Source organism: Pseudopipra pipra, chromosome 2 (genome assembly GCF_036250125.1).
Source record: "Pseudopipra pipra isolate bDixPip1 chromosome 2, bDixPip1.hap1, whole genome shotgun sequence".
Lineage (NCBI taxonomy): Eukaryota > Metazoa > Chordata > Aves > Passeriformes > Pipridae > Pseudopipra > Pseudopipra pipra.
The window spans coordinates 45,428,058-45,450,751 of record NC_087550.1 but is presented as its reverse complement, the minus strand read 5'-3'; the positions used below and the strand labels follow the sequence as shown (position 1 = coordinate 45,450,751).

The following is a 22,694-nucleotide window of genomic DNA, read 5'->3' as shown; positions in this document are numbered from 1 at the left end:
TTCAACAGCTGCCTCTTTCTAGTAAATACTGGTATCACTGGCACAGATCTGTACCCTTGCTGCAACCAGACATGGTGCCTGTTGTTCTTTGTGTTGGGGCATTTACAGTCTGTGACAGACTGAGGTTCTGCTGTTGGAGGTATTGTGTGTGCACTAAAAATAATCCTTCAAAAGAATCTGAATTCTGGGGGGGATTTTTTTGGACAGAATAGAACTGTGGAAGTTAGTGTTGCTGTGCCCTGCTCTGCCCCGCATCTCATTTCCTCTTTCCTTCTATTCAATTCCTCTCTCCCTTTTCTACACCAGAGTCCTGATCTGTGCCACTGATTCCACTCCAGTTTTATGGTCCTTTTCTCCTCTCTTCCAAACCATTTTCTCATGCTTTAATTGCTTAACCACATTGTGTTTGAATGTAGATTATGTTTTTAATAAAAGACAATTTCTAATTTTGCAGTGCCTAGTACAGTAATACACAAGTTCTTTCCTATCAGGATGACAGTTTTAGGATGGCTTTAGGAAAAGGTTTTGCTTCTTGAATTTTCCATCAGCTCCACAGCTGAAAATTTGCCAAATCTGTCTGTAAGGTTGGAGGAGTCGTAGGCAAAGGTAAAAAGCATAATTCTCTGAAGAAAGCTCAAATGCAGTTTGTTTGTTTTCATTGTAATAAGCCCCATGAAAATCCCGAAAGGTAATAAATTAAGACCACATCATCTGTGGCTGTGTACAAGGATTTTCTGAGCTGTGTACAAGGAGGTTCCCAAAGTTTGGAATAAAGTTTGGCAGACCCAAATTCTGCCATCCGTAAAGTACATCATACACCTTCTTAAAGGACTCTCTTCATCTACCTAGAAAAGTAGGCCAAGTTTCCTTTGTCTTGCAACAGAAGATAATATAAGTGAAAATAATGTAAATATTTAATATGACTTTTCTAAGAGTTGCTCTTCTGGCACAATTGATCTGTTTCCTCTTGACAAGTGGTAAAAGAAACTGCTAGAGGAAACAAGATTAGAAGAGGCTTCCAGGGTCATAAAGTCTAGTCTTTAAGGCAACCATATCACACACATCCATTAGTAAATTGGTTGAGTTCCCTATTAAAGCCACCCACGTGTTGTTGCCACTGTGACTATAATAGGACTTTTCCAGGTTGTATTGTATTCCTCAGGTGATTTGAAGGAATATAATAACACAATTTTTAACTCCCAGCTAGCATGACTAGAGTGCAGTCCTCTCCAAACCCTTGTTTGGGAATTTTTACTGTCATTGATGACCAGTGCCTTCTATAATGGCACAATATTGTGTTGTTTCTATTAGAAGTAGAAATTAAATTGAATTATGTAGGCTAGTAGTCAAATTTATAATCTAGAACAGAATTACAGCATCATCATCTTTATCCAAAAAGGTTAGTCACTTATATGCCACAGGTGAAGCTGTGTTCAGTTCTGGGGGGAGTTTTGGGGGATTTTTTTTGTTGTTATTGATTTGGTTTTTTCCCTTCAAAATCTGTTTTGGAAAGTTCAGCAAGGCCAGGTACAAAGGCCTGCACAGGAGTCGAGATAATCCCATGCAAAGGTACAGGCTGGGCAGAGAATGGATTGAGAGCAGCCCTGAGGGGACAAACATGGTGTTGGTTGATGAGAAGCCCAGCGTGGCTCACCAACATGCACTTGCAGCTCAGAAAGTCCAGCTGTATCCTGGGCAGTGTCAAAAGCAGCATGGCCAGCAGGCTGAGGGAGGTGATTCTGCCCCTCTACTCCACTCTGGTGAGACCCCATGTGGAGTGCTGCATCCAGCTCTGGGATCCCCAGCACAGGAAGGACATCAACCTCTTGGAGCAAGTCCAGAGAAGGCCACGAAGATGATCAGAGATCTGGAGCCTCTCTGCTATGAAGACAGGCTGAGAAAGCTGGGGTTGTTCAGCCTGGAAAACAGAAGGCTCCGGGGAGACCTTATAGCACCTTCCAGTACCTAAAGGGCGTCTACAAGAGACTTGGGGAGGGACTATTTACAAGGGCAGGTAGTGACAGAACAAGGAGGAATGGCTTCAAACTGAAAGAGGGCAGGTTTAGATTAGATACTAGGAAGAAATTCTCCATTGTGAGGGTGGTGAGGCACTGCCACAGGTTGTCTGTAGAAGTTGTGGGTGCCCCATCCCTGGAACTGTTAAAGGTCATTCTGTGATAAAAACATATTATTTTCTTGAGGAATAGCAACCATCACATTTGATGGGGGGTTTTGTTGTGTTTTTTGGGGTTTTTTTTTAAGTGAGCAGTCCTAGATTGCTAAGTCTACCCAGGGAAAAGTGATTAACCTAATTGTATCAGGTGATTTGTAGTGTAGTAGTTTAGCCCTCCTCAAAGATCGGGGGTTAATTGCTTTTTCCTTTCAGCTGTATTCACCAAATTCTTACTTGTGTTTTATTGCAGTTGTCTACCTTGTGGTTTTTCATCTGTCATTTGTCATGTTTATATGGTCCTACGGGAAGACAATTTTCACATCTCCTGCAACCCCCTCTAACGAGGTAAATATGTTAGAAAAATGTCAGTGCCTTTTTTATAAATAGCTGAACTGTATTCAGTGATGAAACTCGTTGGCAGTACCGCATGATTCACCTTTCCCTTCTCATTATCTAAAATAGAACAGCATGACAGTGCATCATGAATGAAAATGATGAAGTTACTCTTAAAATACCATGTACTTTGTGTCATGACATTTCCTGATATGAAATGTGGGTTTAAATCATCACAGGTTTGGCAGTCATGTACAGTGAAATGAAATAGCTGCTATGAAATAGCTTGCTCAAAACCTGGAATTTTTAAAACTGATAAATCCAGTGACAATGTTTTTATATTTCCTCTATAGGCAGTTTTGACCATTGTTTGGGTAAGAAAGAGTAGTAATGCAGTGTATACTCATGACCTGGAGGACTGAACCCTTATATTAGTAAGTCAAGGGTTAAAACTTAGGGACAATTGAGAAGTGACTACATAAAGAAGGTTTATATAATAGCAGAAGAATGCATGATGACTGTAAGAAGTTTTGTTTTGAAAAAGAACTGTATTAATTGCAATAAGCCTAAGATGGATTACCTTGTTTTCTGTTTTCTTTGATATGTGTGTTTGTAAGGATTAAATACTGGCACCAAATTTAAAATACTTCCATTGTCTTCCTTGTTTTTAGAAAGTTTTTTAAACTGGCTAAACTGTTTGAGGCTTTGGTTGCTCTGTGGGTGTTGAATTTTTAATCTGTTTTTGGCAAGACTGATGTTTAGTGCTAATGTCAACCTGAAACATTTTTGAGAAGAGTTAAACCCATGCTTCAAAGGAAAAGCAAACACTGCTCTGCAGTGTTTAATTATGGCTTTAAGGTCTTCTGTGTGCTAAAGCTACAGAATATAAAGTGTAAAAAAGCTAAACACTATTCTGCTGTTAAGCTAAGCACTAAAAGTAAACAAAGCTGTTGAAGGATCTGGAGCACAGTCCAATGGGGAGCATCTGAGGGATCTGGAGGTGTTTAGCCTGGAGAAAAGGAGGCACAAGGAGGACCTTATCACTCTCTACAACTACCTGAAATGAGGTTGTAGTGGGATGGGGGTCGGTCTCTTCTCCCAGGTAACAAGTGACAAGTGAAGAGGAAGTGGCCTCAAGTAGTGTCAGGTGAGGCTTAGATTGGATATTAGGAAAAATTTCTTCACTGAAAGGCTTGTTGTGAAGCATTGGAACAGGCTGCCCAGAGAAGTGGTTGAGTCCCCATCTCTAGAGGTCTTTAAAAGATGAGCAGATGAGGCACCTGGGGACATGGTTTAGTGGTGGACTTGGCAGTACTGGGTTAATGGCTGGACTCGATGATCTTAGAGGTCTTTTCCAACCTAAATGATTCCATTAATTGCTAAACCGAAAAATTCAAAGGGATTTGTCTTCAAGGTGATTGTTTTTGCTTTATCTGGAATGGTTCTGCAAGAAAATTACAAAGTAATTAGTATGTTAGCTAATTAAAATGTGGTTGGAAGTGTGTTATTCCACTTTTTATAAAGCTATATATGAACTAGAGCTTCTCATAAAGCTAATGCTTAATAACTTTCAATGTCTGCTTGGATTCTTCATTAATAGAAAACTTCTTCTGACAGTACTTACCCTGTACTTACAGTAATGTTGTAGCAAGCTTTTCATATTCAGCAAGTGAAAAGGGATGGTTTGGGCATATGGCATGTGATGACTTCTTTGTATATCAACTGGGGGGGGAAATCAGATTTAATACAATTTTCTTCTACAGCTGGCTTTAAACAGAAAAAAGGAGAAAAAAACCCCATCCCACCATAACTACAAAAAAAAAAAAGCACACACAAAATTTTTTTTTTAAAAAGCACAAAACCCAACCAATTTAAAAACCTAGCACCACTTTTTCTGTGTCTGGGCAAATCCCTTCTGTTCATGTACCAGTGAGTAATTTATGCTGGTTATACTTAAAAACAAAGCCAGACTTCAGAATCTCTCCATTGTGTGAGTGTGTCAACGTATATATTTTTAGTCATTCAAATTAGCCATTCTTGCAAAACAAATAGCATCCTGTGATCTTACTATTGAACTAAAAAAAGATTGTGCAGCTGCTGTTGTCTTGGTGTAATCCCTGTACATTTGTCATAAGAAAGAACAATCAACATTATACAAAGAAAGAGGAAGGAAACAAAGGGATTCTTTCTGTTTTCAATAAGAACTGCTGGAACCTCATTGGAAATTCTGTTTGCTGTGTGGTAACAGACAACTTTTGATGTCTTTGAAGGTGTCCTGCCATTGTCCAAAGAGACTGTGGTCTCATGGCCCTATTAATTTCTGAAATTAAAACAGAAATGTAGCTTTTTGGAAAACTAAAACCCTATCCGGGATTTTTAGAGTAATATTACAATGTTACTTGCACAAATTTTAAAAAGTTTTAAATCTTGTGATTTGGTTCCTTTTCTGTGCATTAACGGTTTGCCATGGAAATGTCATCTAGAAGTAGTACCCATATTTCTTGCAAACTCTACTTGGTTGCAGGGCATAGAGACAGGCATTGGGTCAGCTGTCAGACTAAAATGGGTAGTAGGTATGAAGGCATATCACAGCACTGTTTGCTGGAATGATGCTTTACATCTGTCTTAAACTTTTGATGTGACCATCTCCAGTTTTCGTACTTGAATAAATATCTGAGTGATTAAGATTGAATAATGAGGTCAAGCTCTTGGTGATGACTGAAATGTTAAACTTTAATTTCACCCTTTGCATAGATTAATTCTAGTGTCCAATTATTAAGAAGGGCATTATTTAAACATGTTTCATGTTTCACCCTTGAAGGGTGGGTAGGTTCAATAACTGAGGTGGTGCTATATGTGACAGGAGGCTTAATTAGATTCTGTGAGCTATGAGGCAGCTTGTTTGCATTCTGGGTTGGGAAATAGCACAGAGAAATTGCAACACTGTCTTACTGCTCCCTCTTTTCTGTCAGTGGAGTCTTCATTGTTGCTTGCCAACTGACTGTAATCCAAAAGAGGAAAAACTACAACATGAGGAAAAAATCCATGTGAACTAATCATGCACATGTTTTTGGTAGGACAATACGGTCATATTAAATCACACTGAGCCAGTTTTTGTTCCAGCTGCACACATAGCATTTTCCACTCATTACCATGAATACTTTGTCTATGTTTGCTCATAAAAAGGACTCTTGTAGTCCATGCAGGAAGCTCAGACTTTAGAAGTTCTTTGAAACAGAAAAATACCAAAAGAAATAGTGAGTTCAGCCCCCACCACAAGGGGCCTTGTCAGCACACTGGGTTTTGTAGGGCTTACTGGTAAATATTATTTCAGCAGATACCAAACTAAGTGTTTCACAAATGAGTAAATAGTCTCCAGGTTCTTCTGGTAAAGGCTTACATTTCAGTGAGGTTTCAGCAAGAATGCTTGTCAGGCTTTACTCAGAATTGTAACTCACTCTCAAGCTGTACAGGCTTTGCTGAAGTTGCTTTCAATGCAACTCATGAATTTTGAGACTAGTCTTGACTACTCCAAAGTAAAAATTTCAGTTTAACTCTTTCAGCTTCTATGCTGAAGCGATGAAGCCCACCACAACCCCTCTACCTGCCTTTTTTCCCTCATCTGGTTTGTACTCCTCTCTACATTAGAGAGGAAGTGGGATAAGAGAACTTTAATGCCTTGTAGCAGCAAGGGACTGTTGCGCCTTCCTCTTGTTCACAGATCACTTAATTCATGCTTATCGGGAACTAAAGGAAAGTTCCCACCTTAAAACTCGCTCTGAGTCTTTACCTTCCCTTGTGTTGAAGAGAAAATGCTATAGATAATGTAACAGAGATAAAGATTATTTTCTTTAAAATACATCCAGGAACATCATGGACTTTTAAGGATCTCCTGTAATTCTTGTAGCAGTCTTTTTTTCTTTATGTGGCACTTTTTGGTCAGTGGGTAAGGGCATCTGAAAGATCTTTTCCTTGGAACACAAGGTAATAATTAATCTCTTCCCTCCATTCCATTTTCTCCATCCCTTCTAGTTCTGCTTGTCAAAAGCTGATAAAGAACAATATGAAAAAGAAGAGAGACCAGAATCCCAGCAGGAGATTTTGAGAAGAGCTGCCAAAGACTTGCCCATCTATACGACAACAGCATCGAGAGGTGAGATATAAAGATCATTCTATGCTCTTGAAGTTACTAGTTTTAATTCAGTGAAATTCATTTATGTCACTGAATGAACAGTCTATTATGCACATATTGCAAACACCATAACCTTGTTTTGTTATTTGTTTGGGCCAATGTTTAATTGCCCCAAGAGAAACTGCAGTCGTTTTTCTGGGGATCTCAACATAAAGCCACTATTTGGAATTTAAAAAAAAAATCACCTTCTAGCAAGCTGATGAGGACATTTATCTCTAGTTGTTGCTGTTAAAAATAAATGCAGCAAAGAAATATAGCTAACACAGCCAGGGAAAATTAAACTTATTGCTCAATTTTATAATCACTTTTATCCCCACTTTAAACTTCTCTTTCTGAGTTGTTTTGGTTCAGCAGGAGGAGAAATGTACTGAAGATCTTAACGTACTTTTACAATTTACAAACAAATAAATGTTGTTTCATTCCCATCTGTAATTCAGTACAGAGTTAGTTATGGGTTATTTCTGTATTTGCCTTTAATACATATAGGCATTTTTATTTCAACTTATATGTGAATATCTGTGAAAGTGCTGTCTTATGCATATGTATATTCTTTGAAAACCTATAGCTTTTTCATATATATATATATATATATATATATCTTTTTCTAGCAACCCTGTAGAATTTTCAAAAGCATGAACTATTTGGAATAACTGTTACTGAAATTTACTGTGACTTTTCCAAACAAAATCTAAGGACACCTGGCTCTTTCGAATACAAGCCTCCCTTTAAGGGAATCCCAGTCTTAAGTTCCTGGAGTGGCCTGGGAAGCTGTTGCCAGCTCTTATCAATACTGTTCAGCTGTAGGTGTTGGCTTTCCTCCTCCTTTCAAGCTGCCTCTGCTGGTGTCTTATTTCCATTAAGAAAAGCCTGAAGGCTTGTTTAAAAATATCCAGGAAAGATGAAGAAGAACTGATTTACTGAACAGTCTACTAGATTGCTGTTTAGTAAAAATGATAGAGAAAGCCATTTGGAAGGCTGGCTTGCTGAAAGAATGTTGTTTCACAATGGGATGCCTGAGTACCCTGTGCAGAAGTAAAAGGGGATCAGTGCCAGAAGATGAAGGATGGGAAGACTTGGGAGCCAAAGAGTAAATGAAAATGGACTCAGTACTGTATAGTCATAGTTTGTTTTAAATGATTTTATATCTTATATTTCTTTAAAAAAAATCAAAACTACATATTATATGAGAATAGGCACATGACAGTCTTTGAGAACAGGTGTGGCAGGGAAGGGCAGGAAGCTCTTGAAGATTCAATTCATGTTAAGGGGGAAAACTTTTATTAAATTGAATCAGTTCTAATGACTTGACCCTTGCACTTGAATGCAGCAATCAGATACTGCGATCGATGCCAGCTAATCAAACCTGACCGCTGCCACCACTGTTCTGCATGTGACGTGTAAGTTACTGAATCTGAAATTATGCAGTTTCTCTCTCCTGCAGTCATCACTTTAGTGCGTTCGTGTCTTCAGTGTGTCAGCCCTTGCATAACAGTTACAATTTGTTCTCTCTCAAACCCTCAATACTTGGATTTCATGAAAGAGCAAAGTTCGTTCTGTTGGTGCAATATTATGGTACAGCATCACTGTCTAAAATGGCAGAACTTTTTAAGAAACCTGCTTGTAGCTTTTTGAAACAGAGCTTATATTAAAAAATAAAGAAACTAAAAAGTAAAAAATCATAGACTGAAACTAAAGGCTTGAGATACTAGCCCCAGCAAATGCATATTATCCAACTCTTTTATCTTGCTTCTGCAACCTTGAAACAGATGTGTGCTACTAATAACACTAAAAATCTTTATCTCAAAGATTGACAGTGGAATCACATGCCTTAACCATTCCAAAGACATCACTGCTATTCCCTGTTTTCATTCTGAATCATCAGAGAAATCTGTACAAGCACTGAAAACTGAGGCTATGCATGAGACTTCAGTAGGCTGAACTTGAGGAAATCTAGTTAACTGAGGAACTTAATACACATCTTTTGGCTAAAATCAAGTTTATTAGCAAATACAATGAATGTCTTTGTCTGAAATGTCTAGTATCTGTCCTTACACTAAAACGTGATTAAAATGGCATGTGGACTGTTCAAATTATCCACTGCACTGCTCTTTTCCTCAATTAGCTTTAAAAAAAAACCTACCAAGCAGCAAAAAAACCCCTCAAACAGTAGCAGATACAGCCCTAAGGTTGACTTAGTTGAAGTGAATGCCAGACTAACATACTTATCCACACAGCACTGAAAGGTCCTTTGGATTTGTTTCCTCTCAGTGTGCACATAAAATTAGTGTGGCTTAATGAACTGGTACGTGGTGTTGCTCAGTAATGCTCCCCATGCTAATTTAAGAAACTCTCTTCATAATTTTTCTGAACCTCAGTTGGTCTTTTTGGGTGAAAAAAATGGCTGCTCTAATATAGAGGATTGGCATTACTGAGAAGTACTTAAAAAAGATACAGTGGGGCAAAATACTTCAAAAAATAAATAAATAAAAGCCAACCCCCACGCCTGTAGAAGCTAAAATTATATGTCTTAGAAACAAAATGTGGTTTTTGCTTTAACTTGCTGGAAATTATCTCTTTCAGATGTGTACTAAAAATGGACCACCACTGTCCATGGTAAGTTTATTTAAAAAAAACCCAACTCAGTATAATAATAATGAATTAGATGCTGCTTCAAAAATGCAACTGTGAAGTAAAACTTGATTTTCACAGAATTTCTTTAATATGTGAAAATAAATCCTGTTCCTAATGTGTGTTGCGGTGTAGAGTTGTAAGCCCACTAGTCCAAATCATGCAGTTTCTTCTTATGTAGGAGAAACTTTGGCTTTATGAGACCTATGAGAAAAGGCATTTATTTATTTTGTTTGCTCTGGTATTGTTACTAGGAGAGGAGATACCCTCTACAGTGTGAAAATCAGTTCTTGATTATAGATGATAGAAATGACCCACTTGGACAGTTACTCTTCTGCAGTTTGTATTCACTGGTTGACACTAAAAATATTATCTGCTATCACTATGAAAAATACTGCTATCAGTAGTTGACTTAGAGGTGGGTTTGTAACCAAAGCAACATCCATTGAAATTGATGGAGAGGTTTATTTTGCCTTCCATGATGACTGCAGTTAGTTCATAGTGTGAGATACTTCCTGTACAGACTGTACGAATCATAACACTTTGCCAGCTCGTGTCCTGTCCTGTAGAATCATGGGGGCAAAATCTATGTGAAGGGCCCAGATCAGTTTGCTGGAGGAAAGAGATTTCCTTCAACATAGTGGCTTAAAATGCTTCTGAAACACTAGTGCCAAAGTGTTTCGGACATACCACTTGACATCATACACATTATGCTCTGCAAAAGCTGAATGTATTGTGGGGTTTTTGTTTGTTTTATTTTTTTGTATATCCTAGTAACTTCTTTCTCTTTCCCCTCCTTCTAGGGTGAATAATTGTGTGGGATTTTCTAACTACAAATTCTTCCTCCTGTTTTTAATGTATTCCTTACTGTACTGTCTATTTGTTGCTGCTACAGTCTTGCAGTACTTCATAAAGTTTTGGACAGTAAGTTCTAAGGCTTTTTTTTGTTTGTTGTTCATTTGTATAATCCTGCATGTGTTATTGGAGGCTGCATCAGCATGTTGTCACTCACCATTTACTCTGTTCTGTGGTTCATTATCATTAACAACATCAATCAAAGTGACTGAAGCAGAAGAACCTTCCAAATATTAATGAATTAAATGTATTACACTGCCCAGGATGAGTTAACTGGCGGAGAAAGTTTGGATGAGGACACTGTGCAATTTCTCTGCTCTTGTCAAAATGGAGTGGCACAGCTTGGGTTTTTTGAGACTATGGAATATAGATATGTAGATAAAGAAAGAACTGGCCATATCAAACAATTACATATATATGTGTATGTGTGTGTGTGTGTGTGTGTGAATCACATGGCTGGGCTTCACGAACGAAGATTTGGGTGTAGATATATATACATCTATATGTAAGAATACTGACAAATGTGAAATATAAGTAACAATTTTATATCTTCCTAGACTTGTCTATGGACAATCTGCTTCCAGATAAGGCAGACTAATTTCATGGGAACTGACTGAGCTCTGTTTTGGAGTCCCTTCATAGGCATGTCTAAACTTCATTTTAGTAGCGTTTGTTGAACTGATATGGGTAGAATGCTAAGATATATACAGTGTGAATGCTGTACATCTTCCTCACAGCTATTATCAGTTGTCAAATGATTGATACACATATGTGCATCTTAGTGGATTTAATAACATTTATGTCAAGGGCAACCATCCTTGTATGTCAGTCTTATTTTCCTCCTATCAGTTGTTCCAGTCACATTCCAGGCTGAACAGAGTGTCTTCTGTACTTGTTCCCTTTCATCTACAAAAACTTGTACTGTACCTTCCTATCTCTGGTCTGAAGTGCTAGTGTAGGAATTCCCTTAATCTGTTTCCATTAACTAGCATATGAAAAATGACTCTTAGTGGAAGGGTCTCCATCACATCTTTCTCAGTAAATAACAGCACATATTTCTTAGATGCTAGTTGCTGTCAGAGTAACTCAGAAAAGCAGTCATTGTCTGCAGCAGTAGAAGTAATCTTGATTGGAGCAAAATGTTGCTGTTGTGTCAGGGTAAGAGAAGCTTGATCATGTATTCAGGATAGCTGTACTTTGAGACAGTTGGCATTAGGTAAGATAAATGGTGCAAAAAAGTATGTTTGTTTGTGTTCATCTAAGCCTGTGGGTCTGATCTGCCAAAGTACTGTGTTTCTATTAGCCTGTCAGTTCTTTACAGAGGCCTGTCACTGGAGAGCAAGGAAGTATGTGGGCATTGAGCTGTCAGTACTGTGAGATGAAAGCCATAAATGTGTTTGTCAGTCTATGCTGTGGCTTGACAGATTCTGCTGTTCAGTCTTGCTTGACTATAAATAGTTAAATTTTTAATTTGTGAATGTGCTATTCCCAAACATCTGCCTGGCTGCTCTCCAGTGCTTTGTATGCAATTTCTAGTGAAACTGTAGATGCGCTCTTACATATTTACCAGTCAGTGCCTTCTCATCTTACTTCATAAGTGTTAGTGCAACTAAAGTCCACAGGACAACTGAGTACAAAGAACATTTAATACCAGCATTTGCAGCAAGACTCTTCCAAAGCCCATCGGACATGACAGTGAAGTGGACTCTTGAGCAGAGGAAGTAAACTTAAGAGGGATTATTTTTTTATTATTGATTTAGTTGTTAGAAATGCTTCCTGCAAGAATGGGCTACTTCTGAAATTTAACAATAGACAATGTAAGTTGTGTGCTTGCACTTCTTGCTTTCAGTTCTGGATATTTCCAGTATGGAATCTGGTGATGCCCTGATCTTACCATTAGAGTAGATCTCTGACTCACTTTACTCATATTAAGTCACTCAGTCCACAAAGCCAATATTCCTCTGATTTTATAACCACCTGATAAAAGTATATTTCCAAAAAGAGACAGCAGCACCATAATCGTGTAGGCTTGCAAAATGTTGTATGTGTCTTGTATGTAAGCTTTTAGGCAAGTGCTGTTATCTGCAGAATAGAGTTCTGGAAGCTTCTCTCTACGTCTGTATCCAAACCAAAGCAGAGTGCTGCTGACATATGCTGTCTGTAGACTGCTTCAGTATATTGCTAGTGCTCAGCTTTGTCTGCTACAGCATCAGACAGATTGCTGTTTCGACTTTTGCTGTTGAGTCTCTCTAGATGTTGCTTTTCCCCCTAAACTTGAGTATCAGAAATGGTATAACTTCAGAAGGTTTTTTGCTTCCTCATAGATGCTTTACAGAGACCGTGCAACAAACTGCTGGATATATTTAGTGCTGGGAAGGAATATGGACTGCTGCTTGGGGAGTGTAGCCTTGGTCACTTCAGAACTTGTAATGAGGTTGTGGAGGTGTATGTGCTAACTACACAAATTTAGCAATCCACTGTTTTGCACTGTGGATAATATTTGCACTGTGGATAACATGATGCGCGTACGCAGATACTTGGAAATACTGTGAGACGTGCACACCTACTGAACTCTTCTGTTGAAGAAAGTCTGTGTGTTTCCCAATGTGCACATGCAAGACTTTTACATAGCACCTTTCATGTTCTGTGCAGAAGTGCTGAAAAAAGGTCCTGATGCTGTTCATGCAGTGGTGCAGCAACCACACTGGCCGGAAATGTTTACCACAGCTTGCACCCTAATGCTGCTGTTAAAATCTGTTTTGTAGATCAAGGAAACATGACTGATTTCTTTATTTATACTCATAAGTACTTTTCCTATACTCATGTAACTTTTATTTCTATCTAGGAAATTGTTAAAGATGAGCAGATAGCACATCAGTTTAACCAAATGTATTTGACACAAACACCAGCACTGGCTGAACGCCCAGTCCTTGATGCCTTGTTTACATAGTGCATGGCAGTGCTTCCCAGCTTATATTTGTATCTACTCTTATTCTTTCTGCACTCCCTCCTCCTTGAAACTGTTCTATTCTCCAGCTGTTTTCAGTGTCTTTCACTGTCCTCCAAATTAATTTGCAATCCTAAGTTTAGCTAATTCAAGGATATGATATGTGTTCCGGGGGGATGGCACATGCTTCTGCAAAACTTCCATTGTATTAAGAGCAGCACAAAAAAAACGCCTCATTCCTCTTGCACATACACTAAGGACATAGACCACATCTAAGGGTTTAATCAAGCTCAGACAGCACTTTTTTGTTTGGGGGGTTTTGTGACCTGACACATGCTCAAATGACTCTGTTCTTGTGAAGGGGTTTGTAGGGGACTCTTTACAATAGGGACTGGCTTCAGTCTATTATGTGTGCTAAGTAATTCAAATTTTATTGTGAAAATTGCTTCCTTTTGTAAGCTCTACAGCTCTCTCACCTGCAAGTCTGTGCTTCTGTGCTGCTGCTGAGCATAATGACTTTAAATAACCCATGTGTGAAGTTTCACTCTCTTTTTACATGCTGGGGCATGTGGACCGCTACTAGAACACCACTGTGAATAAGCCTGTTATACATACTCAAAGACTGCAGGCTTCTCTCCAGGAAAAACTGGCCTTTTTTCAAAGATGCTTCAGTTCTGCAGCTGTCATTCAAGAACTTAAAACCAGTGGCTGGAGCGGGGTAGTCAGAAGAGGTAAATGCTCCTTGAGGATCATGCAGATCAATCATGCATGATGCAAAAAACCCTTCTCCAGGTTTACAGAGCTACTGAATTAGGAAGGTACAACTGAAATAGATTTTCTGGCCCACAGAAAACACAAAGACTAAGCTGCTGCTGCTCTTCGAGCTTCAAAATCAACTGACCTGAGAATTCTTTGTAGAAAACTATTTTGGTTAAATATGCAATTCCAGAAGAGTCATAGAAATACAGGTCGCAAAAATTAGTTAGGAAATTGAGGAACACCACAGTGTGCTCTGAGGTAGGAAAAATCATTATCGCTTCCAGATGAAGTTTAGGAATAAGCAGTAATTGGAGTATTTTGCTAGCCTGCATTTCAGGGGATCACATAATGCAACATGTCCCTACTGCAGGGGGAAGACAAAAATTGTAAGTAAGTAATACAACAGGCAGTAAATAAGGAGACTGAATTTAGATGGCAGTTTAGAGAGCTGGACTCTGCTTATCATTTGCTTATGTAGCATGATCTGACTGTAGCCAGCATTTTTGAAAACACTGTACATCTGCCAGACTCCAAGGTCAATCGCTGGGCTCTCCCTAGGCTTTCTACACAGATTAATGTAGCTTAAAAGCCATACATCTTGCCTACAGCAGATTCACTAAGTGCTAGCATCTTAGCTAGGATGGCTACCACTCTTTAGGTGTAAAGTTTGGAATTTAAAAACGAATTTAAACTAACTTTTCCTGTTTCTTCCTTTATTTTCTTAAGTACTGGTTCAATTTCAGATGTTACGCTAAAGGTACATCCTAAAAACATCTCTGTATTGAAGGAAATTGGGAAGCATTAAAACTGTACTGATGTGTTATGAGTTTTTTTTAAACAAAGAAATATGTGCAAAGAACAGCAATTTATTTTTTATAGTTTTGGCTGAAGTTACATCTAATGGTAATAGATATGTTCTGAAGTCAGAAAAAATTTGTAATTAATAAACCATTACTTTATACCTCAGGAGTATTCTGAGCTTTTCAGACATTTATGAATGGTTTCATCCTACAGAAAATTCACATAAATCTTATTTGTGATGGAAACAACTAGCAAAGAAGGCACTTGGTGTAGTTGTGCTGTTCAAGCTGAGGAACCACATGAAAGTGATCCAGTTACAGTCTGAATAGCAGTACTTCCATGCTTCAGTAGAAAATTTCATGCCTTTGAAGTTAGTAGTGTGCTCTTACCTACTCTTTCCTCCATCCTCTTGGAGAACAGGGGCTAAAACTGCTGATGGGCGTTGGAACTCGGCACGTCCAAGAGCACATTTGCACACCAGCCATTTTGTTCTTATCAAAGCCTGTGCTGTTTTCAAACGCTTCATCTTAACATAATACTAGTGTTTAATAAATTGTCTTTGTTTGCGCAAAGCTTTGCCGCAGGAAAGCTGCAGAGAATTGTCCAAAGGTAAAATCCAATATTGCTGTAATTATTTAAATGCTGTTCCTACTGTAATTTTTCTAGTCCAGTCATTAATGGTAGCTATTTACACCATCATAGAAGGAAGGAGACTTGTAATCTGTTGCCTGTGATTACAGGCAGTGTACAGGGATATGGATATACCTATGTGCACTTGATCTTAATTGAAATGTATTTTAGTCTAAAAAGAAAGTCAGCCTTAGATAAATGGGTATACTGAATGCGCTAATGGAAAAAGTAATGGCAGTAATGCTAACTAAACAGCTGAATAAAAATAGCCTCTCTGCTTTCATAGTGCTGTTAAAGGTCAACTGCTTAAAAGTATTGTGATTTTGAGGCTATAGAACTGGAATAGTATTGTTGCAAATCCCAATGGCCTTTTGAAAGCAGAAGCCTAAAAATAGTTGGGAGTGGAATCAACTATCTGATATGGGTGTTTTTTTCTGTAGTGATTGTACTGAAATTCTTGTTTTTTACATAGATTTCTGGTGAATCACTTCTACCTGGTCAGACATGGCAAATTTGTTTCACTGCGTGCATGCCCGTTGTTGCTTAAACTGTAGAGGTCATCAAAAATTGAAGATCTATTCCATATCTTGTCTAGGACTTGTTCAGTCTTAGAAACATAATATGACAACCATTTCCTTTTTACATTCATTACACCAGTTCAGAATTAGATTCAGTATTATTACTGTGCCAGAAAAAGGTTTGGATGGTTTTTTTGCCTTTTTTTTTTTTTTTTCCTTCAAAGAAAATGATTTTGGAAATATTTTTCCCATGTCTCTGTTACTGTTACTGCAGTTAACATTGTTTAGTGTAGGAAATGTTTTGCCTTGCCCCTTACTGCGCATTTAAAAACCACAGATGAACATATATATGCACTTGTGCTACTGAACTCGAGGGGAAGGAGTACTCGTGAGATTGAAAGGCTGTTGTACAGCAGTTTAACATGACATGAAAGGAAAGCTGGGCTTGGTTTGGTTTTTTTTTTCTATTTGGAAAGCGAGGTGAAAGACCTATAGCAGAGTGGGTGTGGCAGAAAGTGTTCAGCGACAATAGTGTGTTACTTGCTGGGAAATGTTAACATATTAACCTGTTTCTCTCTTTCTCCACAGAATGAATTGCCAGATACCCATGCAAAGTTCCACGTACTGTTCCTTTTCTTTGTGGCAGCCATGTTCTTCATCAGCATACTGTCACTCTTCAGCTACCACTGCTGGCTAGTTGGCAAAAACAGATCAACCATAGGTCAGTTAATGGGAATATGGAACTTTTCCTTGTCCAGAAAACAGACAATTCGATGAGAATATGATGCCTACATGATATGCCATCAAATATAAACCAAAATTTTAAATACTGGGCAATAAGAAGCAGATTTAGTGGAAGTAATTAAAGGTGAAAGATACAGGGAAATAAAGCCTGTGTAGGGTTCCTCTGCTGGAGCCAAGCATTCAGATTCATGATGACTGTTCATTTCTTTTGTTTGTATTTTTGAGACCTCTGCGGCACTGTGCATTTTTGTTGGGTTTTTATATCGTGTGAAGTATGTAACCCAGTTGCTACTTGGCACTCTCTTGTTCTAATATTTTGAGTAGCTGGGTGGCCCCAGCCAAGTCAAAGGCTTTAATATGGATATATACAACATTTTGAACTAGTTCCAAAAGAATATTCTTAAATCCTATGAAAGAATATGGACCTCATTATTAGGAAGTGGCTTGTAAAAGCAGTGTGATAAAAATGTTCACTGATGTGCACTGTTGCACACTTCCCAAATTTCTATGCCTAAATGTTTTAAATGGCATTGATTGACATAACCAAGTTATGTGCATTAGTTAAAATATCTGAAGTTCTTGCTAGGAAACACTTGGAAGGGCATGGTGGGACAGGGACTGATGGATATTTCCGGAACTGAATAAGTCAAAATCTTATATGTTTCAATGGAGTTTAAATTTCTAATTTCAAAAATAAGTGGGTTGATTAAAAGTGAAATAATTTTCTGCTTGCTAGAATTTTCTGGTGGGGGAAAAAAAGGAATTTTTTTGATTGCTTGACAGGAGACTTGAATTCTTGTTCAATATATCTACAGATAAGGAATATTCAGAGTTTCTTTTTTAGCTTTGAAGAAAACTTTAGCATATTCCTTACCCGAAAGTCAGTGGTCATAATTGGCAACACAGGACTTTACTTTTTGGATCATGATTGTAAAAAGACAAGCTATTGGTATGTGGAGAGCAATGAGTGCTCTCACTTCTTGGCCAAGTAGTGGACTGAGTAGAAAAGTAGTGGTGGTTTGCTATAGTTCATGATGTGTCTGTTTCTAATAAAATAGTGTTCATCTTTCTCTGTTAGCACAGGATGCTCTTAATTCAACTTCAGATCGTGGCAGAAGTGGAAAAACCTCTTCTGTATGGGCTTAGGTCCAGCAGTGCTTATGGTAAATTTTAAAAGAGAAAGTCTTCTGCTCAAAGAAGGTTTCACAGGCCAAAGAGAGAGCTAGTCACTAAGGAATAAGGGATGTGCTGTCTTTGGCATGCAGATGGGACTTCGCTTTGTTTCAGACCTTATGTTAAATGTAGAGAGAGAAAGCTGACAAGGTGTCTGTTCTGCTTACTTGATTTTCTTACCTTTTGTTTCTATTTTTGTCACTAACCTGTGATTTTTTTCTCTCTCATTACTTGAGATTACTTTTTTATTTTTCCCCTCCCCCCATAATACACATCAAGATCCTCTCAGCTTGTCCAACAATATTTTCACAGTAGAGAAGTTTGAGTATGTGTATTCATGTTCTCTTACTCCTTACCAGTTTAGAGAGATTCTGTGTTTTTCTTTTGCAGAAACATTCCGTGCACCCACATTTCGAAATGGCCCTGATAAAAATGGGTTCTCTCTTGGATGCAGCAAAAATCTGAGGGAAGTTTTTGGAGATGAAAAGAAGTATTGGCTACTCCCTATCTTTACCAGGTATTCAGTTTGAATAGGAATGAATAGGGAAATAAATTGATTTCACAACTTTCACCTTGCTTCTTCTTCTCCTAAAAAATAAAGTACAACTGAAAAGCCAACTTGTAAGTCCTGTACAGGTGAATACTACTGTAGGGAAAATGTGCAGGAGAAAACTGTCAAACTGCACAGGGTTTTCAGTCCAAGACAAGGAGCTTGTTGACAAGGGCCTTTTAAATACAGAAGTTTTGAAAGCTTTGAGAATTGTATTGCAAAAATTGTACACCTTTTGGTGGTAGTATTAGTATCTGATTATAGAGCAGAAATCTGCAACTCAGAGGAGAGAGAAATGCTTGAACTTCAGCTGCACCAAAACAACAACAATTTGAAAACACCCCCACTTGCCCCTGAAAACACTTGGCAGCTTTCCTTTTGCTGTCAGCTTTCCGTTTCCTTCAACACTTTCAGTATCAAAAGCTGTCTAAAAAAGTGCAGAGCAAAAGAAAAAATCTGATATGATGCAAAATGCTGGTTTTAAAACTCAGCTGAGCCAGTGTTGGGGAGTCACAGACAAGCTTGATGAAGAAGGACTGACCTGCTCACCACTCCCACCGCTACCGGAATTCAGCAGAACAAAGTAGGAGGTGTGTTCCAGCACTACTTTTGTGGGGCTGTATATCAGTTTAAAGTGTTGGTGAACCTATTTGTGAAGCTGAGGTCTGGTAGCAAACAGCAGAGGTAATAACAAGATCTTAAGTTGCCGCAGCTGTTTGCTCAGCTACCATGTGATTAAAAGACAGAAGCAATGCTGTAGATGAGTCAGTCTGTTTTGCTACCACATTTTATCCTGGTAAACTTGCTTTAACAGAAGGCTTAGCTAACTTCAGAATTACGAGTGGAGGGGAAAGTATGGCCACCAAAATGTTATTTATGATACAGCTTCTGGGATTGTAAATACCAGCAAGTCTCACCATGTGTGCACGATGGTTTGGGGGAAGACTGGGGCTACAGTCCACAGAAGTACATTCATGGTTCTGAAATACATAGACTCGTCCTGTGCTCAGCAAGCCATACTGTGTGATAGGGTGGGAATCAATTGAGCTCCAAGATTTAATTAACTGATCCTCTGATTTAGTGGTAGAACTGCCTTGCTCAAGTCTGGAGTTCAACACTGCACTCAGGTAATTGATTCAAGTCTGTAGCCTTTTGCATGGGTCCTTGTTCAGTTCATTAAAGTCAACTGCAAACAGTGATTTGAGCCTTTGTTTCTCATTTAGTTTGGGTGATGGGTGCAATTTTCCAACTCGTTTGGTGATTATGGATCCAGAGCAACTTACTGTCTCAAGCCAAAATGAATCTGCCAAAAGGTAACTATAGCATTTAAGGTGCTGATTTTGTAGTTTTGTACTTCATCTGGAGAAAAAAAATGGTTTCCAAGTTTTTTAATTCTTTACATTTCTTGTCATCTTCAGAGTAAGGTACTTCACAGAAGGACAGAATGGATTAATACTAAAAAATTGACAGTTTCTTGGCTTTGCTGTAATAGAGGATATGGCTTTATGGAAACACTGATAGTATTTTCAGTGTATTTTCAGGAAGCCTGCTTTAGATTCAGAGAGACAGAAGTATGTGCAATTTGTGGGGGTGTTTACATTTGCCATTTTAGAAGTCTTCTGTATAGTTTGGTGAATTCATAGCTGAAGATTGTTGTCAACAGCAGTCACCTGACTTACCAGACATTAGAGGATTCAAATGCAATGCTGAGAAGTTGCTTCCAGTACAATATAACCTGTGGGATTTACACAAGAACAGGACCCTTGTGCAAATAGCACATTATCCTTTTGCACTCAGAAGATTGTTCAGAAGAAGGCCTGGGCATTTATGTGGGATAAGATGGCATTTGGCTGTTCTTCCACATGGTACTGGTTAGGTTTTCTTTTTAACTGTGTGGCAGTGGCAGTGTTGTCAGTGTGCCATTTCTTGTGTATCAAACTGTGCTTTTTTTCCATTAGAATTTGAGGGGCTTATGTGAGGTAAGGGTTTCGACTGATGACCGGAACAAGGCTATAGGGGAATTAGGGTTGGGGAAAGGAGGCTGTTTTCAGTTGGCACTGTAGGGGGTTTTTTTATTTGTTTGCTTTGCTGTTAAGTAACTTCACTACTCTAGAAATGTCTGAAATAAGCAGCTACTGGTATTACAGAATTCCTGTTGACTTTGCTTACTTTTCAGCTCTGGATCCAGTCAGTCTTTTCCTACTCGACCACTCAGTGAATCACAAAACCGATTGCTAGCCGGTGATTGTCAGTGGGTGGAAAGTGGCCCTGAAGAGGCAAACGTGAAATCAGGTAGCCTGAACTGTAAACATTATGATGATTCTTCTATGGTTTTGTTTGTGGTGGGGGTTTTCCTTTTTTTTTTTTTTTTTTTAAGGCCTAGATAGTCCTTAGGAATTGGCTGGAGTCATTTAGAAGAAAAGTTGTTCCACAGAATAAAGTCAGCATGTTTAGAACTTATTACTAACTTCCATCCCATACTCTGCTCCAAACTTAGTTATTACATTAAGTAGATAGATAGATAGATAGATAATTCTCACTTTTGCACTTCAGTTCTGAGATTTGGGATCTTTTATGTTTGATTAGGGGGAGGAAAATATTTTTGTAAAATAGGCACAACATGGTTAATGTGCTTTCTGGTTTGAAATCTTTGCTATTTGTTATGCAAATCTGCGAAAACACATAATTGAGATTCTCTCACATTCTAGGTGCAAAAAAGCATATTATAGTTTCATTGGAAAGCTGATCTCAGCTTATTACTAACCAACCATCTCAATGAGAAACAGGTAAGACTAACATAATTGTATACATATAAATAACAACAGACAAATGTTTTTGTATACATATAAATAACAACAGACATCTTGAAGTCAAAAATCAGCTAGTCATGGAATGCAGAGGAGTCCTCTGATGTTGGATGAGTAATAGAAAAGTCTAAATAAAACTCAGAATAGCTGTCCAGAAGACAAGAATGGGAGTAATGCTATAGTGCAGGAAACATGGGCTGGCTAGGTCTGGGATGAGTCAGACTAATCCTTTAATTTAGATTGTGTAGTGCTGGATTTGTTACCTGACCAGGGAAAAGAATCCGATGTTAATGCAATTTCAAGATGAAGTGCTGTCTTGAGGAAGAGCTATTCTTAGGGAACAGCTCCTTAACTGTCTTTTTTTTCTTAATCATATATTGGTGGGCCATGCTCTGCTCTTACAGTTTAGGAAGCTGTGTGTGCACAGGGAAGGAACAAGTAAGTGAATACAGGTATCTGCATAGAGACTGCTTCATCACGTTTGGAATTGACAGTGATCTTCTGTTTTTACAATAAAGTGCGCCCACTTTGCATTTAGGAAATACAGTGAGTGCTGGTGCATGTGGAAACTTCCCTTGGTGTATTTCCAGTGACTAAATTAGACTTGTTTTATGTTGACTTTGTACTGTGGTGAGCTTATAAGCTCCAGTTAATTTTTGCTCTCTGGAAGAGAAATCATATTTGGTCAACTGACAACTGTCGATGCTGAGAGCTGAGTCCTTACTCCCTGCCTTTTTTTTTTAATTATTTTTGGAGGGAGGTTGGGGGATATTCTTGCAAGTAATTCCCATTTTCATTGGAAAGAAATTTAAGTTTGGTGAGCTCAGTAATTTTAGGATCACTTTTTTTCCTTTCCTTTTTTTATTTTTTAATGAGCCTTCTGACATAGAATTATTTTTGGGAGAGGTTTGATTTGTTTTCAAGGAAAAAAAATATCTCTGAAAGTCTTTATGGGTGATGGTGTGATATTTGCACCAATATTGGTGAGACTGCTCAGTGTAAACTCATACAAAACCAAAATCAGACTAGTTAGTGGTACTTCTGAAAATCTGTTCAACCATGAGAACTCACTAGTAGTAAGTTTCCCCTTTGCACCTTTTCTTAATACTATATAAATCTGCAAAACAATGTCCCAAGCAAGGGATTCCTTTCAGCCTCTAGCTATATAAAACTTAATCTGATCTAAATAGGTTACTAAGGCTTTTCTGTTCTTCATAGAAAGGAATGGATGTCTTCTGAGAACAGCTCATCCCAGTAGCCTTTGATATAGGGTATTATAGAGAAGTCTTAATCTTTCTTTCCACTGACCTAGAGAAGGAGCATAAATGACTGGCTTAAGCTAAACAATTAACTGGTAATAGTTTGAGATGAATTTCCTTTCTATCCTCCCTCTCTTCCTTCCAGATTTAATGAAGGAAGGATTTGTACGTTGTGTCACACTTGCCTAAACTGCAGTAGCTTTAAAAGTTGTAGAAATAAATAGTGCATAACTGCACCCAATGCAAAGCATTTTGGGTATATCTTACCTCAAACTAACTCAGTAGCACAATGTTCAGAATTCAGTTGGATTTGATCACAGTTTCT

General features: G+C 38.3%; 1 protein-coding gene across 4 annotated transcripts in view; it reads left to right on the top strand.

The window, feature by feature from the left end:
* The window catches only part of ZDHHC20 (zinc finger DHHC-type palmitoyltransferase 20), a 47,224-nt gene that overhangs the window by 18,507 nt on the left and 6,023 nt on the right, over positions 1-22,694 (top strand). The window contains exons 3-13 of one of the 4 annotated variants that reach the window (XM_064645335.1): positions 2,424-2,518; positions 6,539-6,659; positions 8,026-8,095; positions 9,279-9,311; positions 10,130-10,250; positions 15,262-15,297; positions 16,425-16,557; positions 18,144-18,270; positions 19,527-19,616; positions 20,480-20,595; positions 21,012-21,089. In XM_064645335.1, coding sequence (XP_064501405.1) covers positions 2,424-2,518; positions 6,539-6,659; positions 8,026-8,095; positions 9,279-9,311; positions 10,130-10,250; positions 15,262-15,297; positions 16,425-16,557; positions 18,144-18,270; positions 19,527-19,616; positions 20,480-20,595; positions 21,012-21,049 — 980 coding nt within the window. In that variant the 3' untranslated portion in view covers positions 21,050-21,089. The remainder of the gene's footprint in view (positions 1-2,423; positions 2,519-6,538; positions 6,660-8,025; positions 8,096-9,278; positions 9,312-10,129; positions 10,251-15,261; positions 15,298-16,424; positions 16,558-18,143; positions 18,271-19,526; positions 19,617-20,479; positions 20,596-21,011; positions 21,090-22,694) is intronic. The other 3 variants (XM_064645337.1, XM_064645338.1, XM_064645339.1) reach the window with 3 other exon arrangements.